At 37.9% G+C, this 10,422-nt stretch overlaps 1 protein-coding gene across 1 annotated transcript; it reads right to left on the bottom strand.

The window, feature by feature from the left end:
* Positions 1–2,846: 2,846 nt before the first annotated feature.
* On the bottom strand, positions 2,847–5,897 carry LOC111469459 (protein UPSTREAM OF FLC-like). The gene is made up of 4 exons (XM_023114729.1): positions 5,614–5,897; positions 5,427–5,496; positions 4,493–5,347; positions 2,847–3,470 (listed from the first exon to the last, which is right to left on the bottom strand). The coding sequence occupies exons 1-4, from the start codon at positions 5,834–5,836 to the stop codon at positions 3,281–3,283; spliced, it is 1,338 nt and encodes a 445-aa protein (XP_022970497.1). The 5' UTR covers positions 5,837–5,897; the 3' UTR covers positions 2,847–3,280.
* Positions 5,898–10,422: the final 4,525 nt, after the last annotated feature.

The raw sequence follows: 10,422 nt of genomic DNA, 5'->3' as shown, positions 1-10,422 counted from the left end.
TTGCTGAGAGAATGAACCAGACATTAATAGAGAAGGTTCGATGCATATTGTCTCAAGCAGGATTGAGTAAGACATTTTGGGCTGAGGCTCTCAGTTATGCAGTTCACTTGGTGAATCGTTTACCTGCTTCTGGAAACGGTCGGAGAACTCCGCTTGAGGTATGGTCAGGTAGTCCTGTTAGTGATTATGATAAATTACATGTGTTTGGGTGTCCTGCTTATTATCATGTGACAGACTCAAAGCTGGATCCTAGAGCAAAAAAAGCCAAGTTTATGGGCTTTAGCAAAGGTGTGAAGGGCTATAGGTTATGGCGTCCAGAAACAAGTAAGATTGTTAATAGTCGAGATGTGACATTCGATGAGTCTGAAATGTTTTTGCAGAAAATTGAAAATAATGACGAGGCATTGAAGCAGGTGGAGAAGGTGGTGTTCTCTCCTGATGTGGTTGCTCCTACTGAAGAACCTATTGACCAGGTAAATAATAACTTTGATGTCTTAGAACAGAAAGAGCAAAGTCTGGAGGAGCAAAGCCTTGCAAATGAAAGAGTGGAGGAACCTGAGTCTATCGCCAAGAATAGACCACGAAGGGTAATTCGAAAACCTGCAAGGTTTGATGATACGATAGCATATGCTTTCTCTATAATTGATGGAGTTCCCAACTTACGTATTGAGGCTTGAGGTGGTAGCAACCAACTCAATTATCAACTTGGAGATCTTATGACAAGGTGGAGATTGTTGTAAATTGTCATTAAGTTTTGATTTGATTTGGAGATCTTATGACAAGGTGGAGATTGTTGTAAATTGTCATAAGTTTTGATTTGATTTGGTTATTTGAATTAGATTTGATTTGGTTATTTGAATTAGATTTGATTTGGTTATTTGAATTAGATTTGATTTGGTTATTTGAATTAGATTTAGTCACACCAGGGTTTAGTTATATATCGGGATTTGATATCAGAATTTGGTATCGGAATTTGGGAGAGCTTTCGGAGTCACATTGTATTTGTTGAGTGACATGTGTTCTGAGTCTTTGTAGTGTGATAGTGAGATATTCACTTGTAATGCTTTGGTTTATTAGTGATTGGTCCGTGGATGTAGGGGAACTTCTCTCCGAACCACGTAAATATCTTAGTGCCTCTTTGTGTAAAATCGTTCATTGGTGTTGTGAGTACCTTTGTTCCGCTTTCGGCGCACAACAGATCGTGTGTAGAGAAGTATTACATATCGAATACTGTCCGGACTGAAAATTGAGAACAAGGCTATGAAATGGTATGTAATTGCATTTCCTAAAGTCAATTTCTATCTAATTTTTGTGTCTTTGGATTCCTTTTATTAACTAATTGTTTTTAAATTCCCTTTTTGAGAAAGGTAGATGGAGAAATTTAAGGCATTAAAAGCTTACAAGTGAATTAATCAATTGAAAAGCTTAGGTTGAAAATTTGATACATTAAGAGCAATTAAGTGTGTTCTTTTGGTGAAGCATGTTTGATGTCGAAGCTATGCCTCTTGATCTAGATTGAGAACGAACACGTCTAATTCCTAACACAATTATCTCGAGCTAGATTTTAAATTTCTTTCGATATTTTTATTTGACCATCGATTCTGTAACAATCCAAACCCATCATTTGGATTTCTCTGGAAGGATTTCGAGAGGTTTCCACTGTAACGACTCTAAATTTCTACTTAGAGTTGCTACCGTCATCATCATCTATACTCATATGCGGAATTTAACATTTAAAAACTTCTTCATGAAACATAACCTTCCTCTTAAAACACTGTCATGAACTTACGTGTTCGAAAACATCTTTTAAATGACACATGAAAAATTAAATAAAATAAATAACGGTAAAATTAAAGACCCCATTCTAACCCAAGTCTTAGAAAACAAGTATAGCTATCCTATGCATGTACCATGGTCTCGAATTAGGATGTTGTCGTCATTGGCCGTATAGGAATGTCTTGTCTTTACCTGAAGAGAAGTAGCACAAGACTTGAGTATTTTAAGAAATATTCCATAAGTGACCCTGTTAGAGTCATAAAATGCAAACATGTGCAACTTATGATCTAAGGGACTTATCATTTAAGAACTATCATAGGAGTGGCCTCCAATCCGAACAAAAATTGGATGTGTAGTACTTTCCTACACATGACCCACATGTGCGAGTGTGGACCCCCAAGCAATTCGCACTTCCCTGGACCCATCATAGTCGAGCTAACTTTTCGTAGCGACGTTTGGAGGTCAGCAAACCCCTTATTGTCATGCGAGGCTATGATGATGATGATCATCATCATCATAGTGTACGCATCGATCGATACTCATCATAAAAAATGGGGAAGTATTCCATTTCTTTCCAGATCAGGTTGTCCGACATCTTGATTTATTTCCTCCTCTCCTTCAAGGCATCGTAATACCTTATCCACTTACAAAATGTGAATTTTTTCCGATGTTATCGTTTTTCTTAAACCCATACTTGCCAAGCTGGTATTACACATTCGGAAATCATACTAAACTCATTGAGCTCGCCGTCCTCTTCTACTTATGAGCTCACCTTCCTCTACGAGCTTGCTCATTGTTTGTTTCAAATGTGGACCTTTCAATCTCGTCGGAGATTCAGTCCGAGGGAGGGTTTGGTGGGTATCTTTTGTGACTTCATTGGAGGTGTTGAGGAGCGTTAAGGGAAGGGACGTGGCTTTGCGCATAGGTTGAAAATGCAAAAAATTGGGCGAGACCACCAAAATTTTTTGCATCTTTTCCCGCAACTGTGCAAAGATTTTTTATTTTATTTTTTATCATTACATCCACACTTACAAAAACTCGCACCATTTGTGAAAACAGCCACAACAACCAGCAATGCTCAATAATTTATAATAGCAAGTACATTACAAATGTCCATTTTACAAGTCACGTCTTCTCTTCTCCAATATGGCAACTGTCGGCCCTTCCACTGCCGACGCCCCTACCCTACTCGTTACCCGTGACAACCTATCACCACCTATCCTTTCCCAATTCCAACGCTCATTGTAGCCTTGGTCAAACAAAAGTTGTCACATTGGGAGCCTTAATGCCTCTATTTCATCAACATTCATGCAAAAAATTCAACCCCCACTAACACTAAGTTGACTCTCTCAACGAAAAAAACTAAATCAAATTTCACAGGTTACAATGCACCTTTTTTCTTGTCTGCTTTGGACGGTGACCGGTGCGGGCGGGCGGGCGGGCTGCTTCTTCTTTTCTCCTTGTTTGATGAGAGTTTCAGAAGGATTGTGTGTATTGGGTCTGTCTATTCATTGTTGTTCTGTGTGAGTCTTTTGCTTCCATGTTGTGTATTGCTGGTGGTGATGGAAGGGCCGTCGGTTATGTTGTTAGTCTCCCTCTTTGTTCCTTGGCCGGATGACCTGTGCTTTCTCGGTATGCATTTTGCACGTGCTGCTGCGTCCATCTCCTTCTCCGACATTTGCAGCTGTGATGCCCTGCAATTCAAACACATGATTCGTTCACCGATTTTGAGTTTCGACTTTCTTCACCATTCCCCAATCATTCAGGGCTTCTGTAGTTACTAGCTAAAGAACATTTATAAACAACCATACAAAGCGAGCAGCAAAAGAAAAAAGTGTGAGATTACATGTTGGTTGGGTAGGGAACGAAGCATTTTTAAGGAAGTGCAAAACTCTCACTAGCAGACGCATTTTAAAACTGTGAGACTGATAGTTATACATAACGGGCTAAACGGACAATATCTACTGGAGGTAGGCTTAAGCTGTTACAAATGGTATCAGAGCTGTTACACACCAGGCGGTGTGCCAGCGAGAACGCTGGACTCCCAAAGGGGTGGATTATGAGATCCCACATCGGTTGGATAGGGGAAAGATGCATTTACAAGGGTGTGAAAACCTCTCCCTAGCAAAGAGGTTTTAAAACCATGAGGTTGATTGCTATACGTAATGACGTAATGGGCTAAAGCGAACAATATGGAAGAAGGGATGAAACCTCTGTATGGTGATGTTAGATTGGGAGTTGGGTATGGTATTCTTCAATCAAAGTCTCTTCTCTTTGGAATATAGAAACAAACAGATGGAAGGCAGACTACCCTAGTTGGGTGGATTCATCTTCCTACTTAAGACCCAAAACCAAACAGAAACAGAGCATTCAATCAAATTATCAGATCATCTGTGAACTGTGGGACAGAAAATTGAATGAAATGAAATGGACTGAACGAAGATAGATGGCGGGCAGTCTACAGTCCTTGTTTTGCTAGATGAGGAAACAAACAGTTCAAATGGGATCAAAACAGTACAATTCTGAATCAACTATAGCAGTGCTACAAACAAAATGAATGTTGATTTTAGTCTACTTTTTATCTTTTCTTTTTCCCAGTCCCGTACGAATCTTACAGGCAAATCCAATGGTGGCCCAGAAGCCTCAGGCAGAGAATCAAAAATATTTCAGACTTGAAAAGTAATCAATCACAGAAACAAGAAACAAGAAACCTTACCTATCTGCATTGTAAGAAGATGACCTCTTCAGAGCCGCTGGAGCGTTCTTTACTTTCTGGGTTTCGATTAGGCTTCCACTGAAGTATTCCTTGTCTTCCAACCGTACGCCGGAGAAACCCATAATTTCCGTCGATGTCTCTGTTGCTGGTTCTTTCCTGCCTATGCGAGGTACTCTGGATTTACAGTGACCAACGAGGGCAAATTCTTGATCCCCCATTGATGGTGCTGCACAGTCCTTGAACGACATCGATCCACATGAAATCAATTGCATTAGAACTGCCGATGCCCTCATCCTCCCGCTCGGAAAACTCTCCGCCGTCCGATTAGCGTTGTCGGCTTCGGAAATGATCAAACGTCCGTCGGCTTTCATCAGAGATTCTAGAGTTTCGGGGCTTGAATCCGAGAGCGGAGGAGAAATTTCTTCCGTATTGAGCTCTGTACTCGGCGTAGGGTTTGATTCACCATGAACCTCCTCTGTTTCTTTATCTTCCTCCCTCACCGCTCGTCTCCTCCGCCGATGCTTCTCGTCAGTCTGAGTCGAAGCATCAGCAGCGGCGGCTTTAGCCGACGAGTCGAAGCTCGAATCGGTCTTATAGACTTTGTACTCATGGAAGTCGACGGAACTCCATGACTGGTTCCTCCGGCGAGAGAGGATCGGGGAATCGGACTCTTCGCCGTCGAGTTTATGAATCTCCGGCGGCCTCAAAGACCTAGAAGATTCCGAGCCTTGAACTCGGCTCTCTAAAGAGGAATGAAGAATCTCCGATCCTTTGAGAACATACTCTTTACCATGCAATGGATAAATGAAATCATTCTCCGACAAATCGTGCCATACGAACCCATTCTTGTAGCTCCTAAAACCAATTAAAACCCTAGAAATCAGATTATGAACAAAATCGAAACGAAAAAAACGAAAACCGCCATTAAATTCACCTTTTAGACGACCACGAGTACGCAGTAGCCATTCCATTTCCTCGAAGAAGATTGAGACGATTGATAACATCTGAAGAACAGAAACATTCGAAAAGAAAGTGAAATGTGAGAATCAAAGTCAAAGCAGCAGGAGAAATCGAAAAAGCAAAAAACGAAAATGAAAATGAAGAAGAGGATTGTGAACAACCTCTGAGATAGAGGCCTTCGGAGGAGGAAAGAGGAACCTCCATGAAATGAGGGTGTTGGAGGTGGCCATTTCTGGAGAGATAGTAAACGACGGGAACCTTTCTTTCGGAGCGGAGCTTGGGTTCAGTCCAGACCTTGGTGCGCTCAGGGCTGGTGGCGTCTCTGTCCTTCCATAGTCTGGGGATTTGAAGGTCAGTGAGCCTGTCTCTGGAAGCGACCGCCATTGTTGAGAGATTGAAGGAGAATGAAGAAGAAGAAGGGGAAGGATTTTGAGTTTTATAGAGAGAGTTGAAGGGGAAGGAGGGAGAGATCTGACGGACAAACAGCTACGTAACAAAACTAGGCCGTTTTGATTTCAGGACTTGAAATGTCAATTTTTTATTTTCTTTTTCTTTTTTCAAAAAAAATTTAATTTATCATTATTATTTCTTTTTAAATGAATTACTTTTATAACAAAATGTAAAAACAATATTTAAAATTATTTTCTTTTTTATTTTATTTTTTATTTTACGGCGTTCATCTATGATCCGAAAACCAGACTAATTCAAACTAAGGTTGAGTTGAGTTGGGTTAGATTAATATTTTTTTTATTAATTTGAATTGGGTTAAATTTTTAAGAAATAAAATCATTCCTGGGTTGACTTTTTTTATTGGGTCAACCCTAACCGGCCTGAATCTAACCTTTGTAATGGATATTATCCATGACTGGTAAATATTTAATATTTGAGTTTTATGAGATTTTAATTATTAATGTAAATAAATATGATTTTTTAAAATAAGAATAATAAGAATTAGAATAGCCTGCGAACTCTATGTTGCTCGGGTTACCCACTTGACTAATCCGGTCCAAATAATTTCTCAATTCATATCCACTCTTAAAAAAATTATTAGACAGAAAAAATAATCCAAACGTGTTAGGTTGTTCAAGTCACCGAGCTGACAACCCAATTTGAAAAGTTGTGTTGAATGGTGAATTCTACTGTAGTTGCTCGGGTCACCAACTCGACCGATCCTAATTCAACACAAAATTAAAAATTCAGTAACTTTCATACGACACGTGGGTGAAATGAGAAGGGTAAATTAGTAATTTAGCTAAATTTAAAATTCAATTTTAGAAATGAAATCTGATTTTCAAAGCACCGACCTTCCTCCTCACGTGCCACACCCTCTCTCTCTACTATATATATATATATATATATATAATATTATTTAATATTTAAATGGTCAGTTATGTTTTGGTTTTAGCATAAGGTTATGATGGATCCCGTGAAATAGATTCGAGAACGGATATAAATGGGAAATTATTAACGGAAAAAACAAGATTCGGATATACGATTTTTAAATTCTTTTTTTAATAATCAAAATTCTGATTACAAAAATATTTTTTTAATTTCTCTCCCTATTTTTCACACTAAATAAATCATTATTTTTTACACCTCCTTAGTTGTCAATCCCTCGATACCATGTATATAAAATATTAATAAATACGATACTCAAACAAGAATGAACCGAGATCACGTCCGAATGGTTTATGGGGATAATCTTAAGTGAGAAGTAAGTAACGTTTAAAGAAAATATTATAAAATATCATAATAAAAAAATAATATTCCAACTGCCCCATCAACCACTTATTTACTATAATAATAAATAAATAAATAATAATTGAGGTGAGGCTCGGACAAGAATATAATCCTCATCCTTATTAGCCAACGAGAGAAACTCTCCACTCCTGTTTGACGTTCTCGGTTTAACCAACTATTCCTCACCTTGTTCGAACGGTCACCTACATGGAGCATGACCATACAGATTATTAAATACACCTCTCGAACATTGTTACCATATTTATTATTATTATCCCGAACATTTATTATTGGAAGGCATGCATGACTTAAAATCATGACCTAACACATATGTTATACTAAAATAAAATCTAGTTTTGGAAGGTAATTAGTATATCACCCTAGGAATCCATTAAATATTTAGATAAAAGTTTGGGATTCGGAATAGCTCGACAATGATTGAGCCCTCATTTTTATTTCCGGTCACGGTCACATTAGGTTATATCTCAAATTTTTATTATGATGGTAATTTAAAAACGTTTATTAATTAATATTGCAACTTTTAGCGGAATAGATACCACATTCAAATGAGATTAATCTTGAGGATAAGATGACTAAAAAAAATGAAAAAAAAATTGATAGTTAATATCTATACCAATAAAGTGCACGTTCATTTTCAGTAGTTTAATCATAAAAACTTCAAAGTTAAGCGTGTTTTACTTAGAGCTACGAGTGAGTAAGGACAAGTCATGCTGAAATGACTCGTGTTGGTCAGTGAGATAGATAGTTGTACCTCTTAGAAGCAATGAGTAAGTAATATGACTATGTTGTAATGGACGTAGGAAAATGTTGGAGCCGTTAAGGTTCGATTCGTCTTTCATCCATGTACCATAGACGACTTTTATCGTGTGATTTAGGGCAGGTTCGAAAAGCTACTCTCTTTCTAAATATCTTAATATTTCCGTGAGTTTAAACATAAACCCTAATTTGAAAATTTTAATTGGGTCATTTGAAATGGGCGGAATATCAAATTAAAATTTTGAATTTTGAACTCGGGACGATGATAAATATTTATTTAATCCACAATATCCAAGAAATGTGTGTGGAAAAGGGAACTAAAAGTCTCATTGTTTTTTTTTTAAAAAAAAAAATCTAATATAGTTAGAAAAAAAAAAAGAAGGTGAGTTGACTAAACGGCCGTTTAATATTTGCCGTACCAAACTTTGACTAAAACAGCTAATATAGTAATCAATCATTATCATAGCCTTTAAAACCCGGTTTTCTGATCTGACAAACGTTGTACTATTAGTGGGCCCCACTAGACACGTGGCAAGATAAATCCGACCTTTTCAATTATTTTATTTTAATTTTCCAAATTGGGCGTTGAAAATTGGATTGAATTCACACGTGAGAGGTGTACGTGGCAATGGAAAACGACGTCGAATTAGCCACCAAGTAAGACTATTTGAGGCTCAAAGGGCCGGCAGGCGCTCCCCTATTTTTTTAATTTTGTTTTAATATATTTTTACCTCAAATTAATAAAAATAATCTAAATTTTTTTTATAAATTTCGAATTTTTTTAATAATTTCTTTAAAATTTTAAAAATTTTTAAAAATAGTTTATTGGGTAATATTCTATTTAAAAAATATCTTCCAACTTTAAAAAGTTTCGTTAATATTCTTCAAAATAGATAAATAAATATATATTTTATGAAGTAATAAAATTTTGCATAGACGTTTCGAACCAATCCAACAAAAAATTTATGGTTAGGTCGGATTGGGTTGAATTAAAAAAATTTATAACTCGAACAATTGGGTTGACTTTAAAAAAATTGTCCCAACCCGACCCAACCCATGAACACTTCTGTTGAAAATAAGATGTACGGAAGATTGATTTGTTGAGGGTTGGTAGAATCTCACGTTGATTAACTAAGGACAAAACTACAAAAATTTACGCTCGAAGTAAGACGGTATGATACCAATGATGTCTTACAAGCATATAAGAGGACATGAGCTAGAAAATTGAGGAGCCCAATTAAAGCCCAACCATGTCCATGGATAGTTTAATTCACCTTGAGATAGGCACAAATCTGAGGTTCCCCTTGATATAGGCCCAGCTTAATTCACCCAAGCAAGTCCCATCAAGACTCAACACAACCATGTCACATGAACCTTGGTTCAAAGTGAAGGACATGAACTCGAAACTTGGGTTGAGCCAAACAAAGTAGGCACATTTTTCCAAGTGAAACCCGAAATTCTAGGGCTTAATCTATCATGAACCTATCAAAATGAGTATGATCGTGAGACATAAACACACCTCCAAACAGAAGATAATACTCCTATACTCGACTTCGAATATTCAATTTTGAAAAGTCAAGGGCCAAACCACGAACATCAACTTGGGAATGAAGGCCATTGTCATGGCTAAACTTGAATTGTATATATACGAGAGTCCAAGGCTGACCCTCTAATAGTCCAAGCTCACCACTAACAGATATTGTCTTATTTGAATTTTTCTATTTGAGCTTTCCTTTTAGATTTTTAAAACTCATTTGTTAGGGACAAGTTTCCATACGGTTGTAAAGAATCTTTCTTTCTCTTCCTTAACTGATTTAGGATCTCACAATCTACCCCCTTCGGGGCCTAGCATCCTCGCTAGCACTCGTTTCCTTCTCCAATCAATGTGGGACCCCCCAATCCACTCTCCTTCTTTATAAGGACGTGAGTCTCGAAGGGGGAGGAATTGTGAGATCCTACCTCAGTTGGGGAGAAGGAACGAAACATTTTTTATAAGGGTGTGAAAACTTCTACGTAGCAGATGCGTTTTAAGAACCTTGAGGGGAAGTCGGAAAGGGAAAGTCCAAAGAGGACAATGTTTGTTAATGATGGACTTAAGCTGTTATAAATGGTATCAGAGCCAGACACTGAGTGACATGCTAGCGAGGAGGCTGAGTCCCGAAGGGGGATGGACACAAGGGCAATATGCCATCGAGGATGCCGGTCCCCAAAGGGGATGAACATGAGGTGATATGCCAGCGAAGATGCTGAGCCCTGAAGGAGGTGAATTGTGAGATCCTACATCGGTTGGAGATGAGAATGAATCAATTTTTATAAAAGTGTGAAAATCTTGGGAGTAACTCCGAAAAATCTCAAAGGAACAATATCTACTAACCGTGGGCTTAGGCCATTCTAAACCCGAAGCAAGACAAGGCCGAATATCAAGCATAGTATGCATAAAACATAAATGATTC

The sequence above is a fragment of the Cucurbita maxima genome, unplaced genomic scaffold (assembly GCF_002738345.1).
Source record: "Cucurbita maxima cultivar Rimu unplaced genomic scaffold, Cmax_1.0 Cma_Scf00040, whole genome shotgun sequence".
Classification (NCBI taxonomy): Eukaryota; Viridiplantae; Streptophyta; class Magnoliopsida; order Cucurbitales; family Cucurbitaceae; genus Cucurbita; species Cucurbita maxima.
The sequence above is the reverse complement of the archived record's forward strand: the minus strand, read 5'-3'. Positions and strand labels throughout refer to the sequence as shown.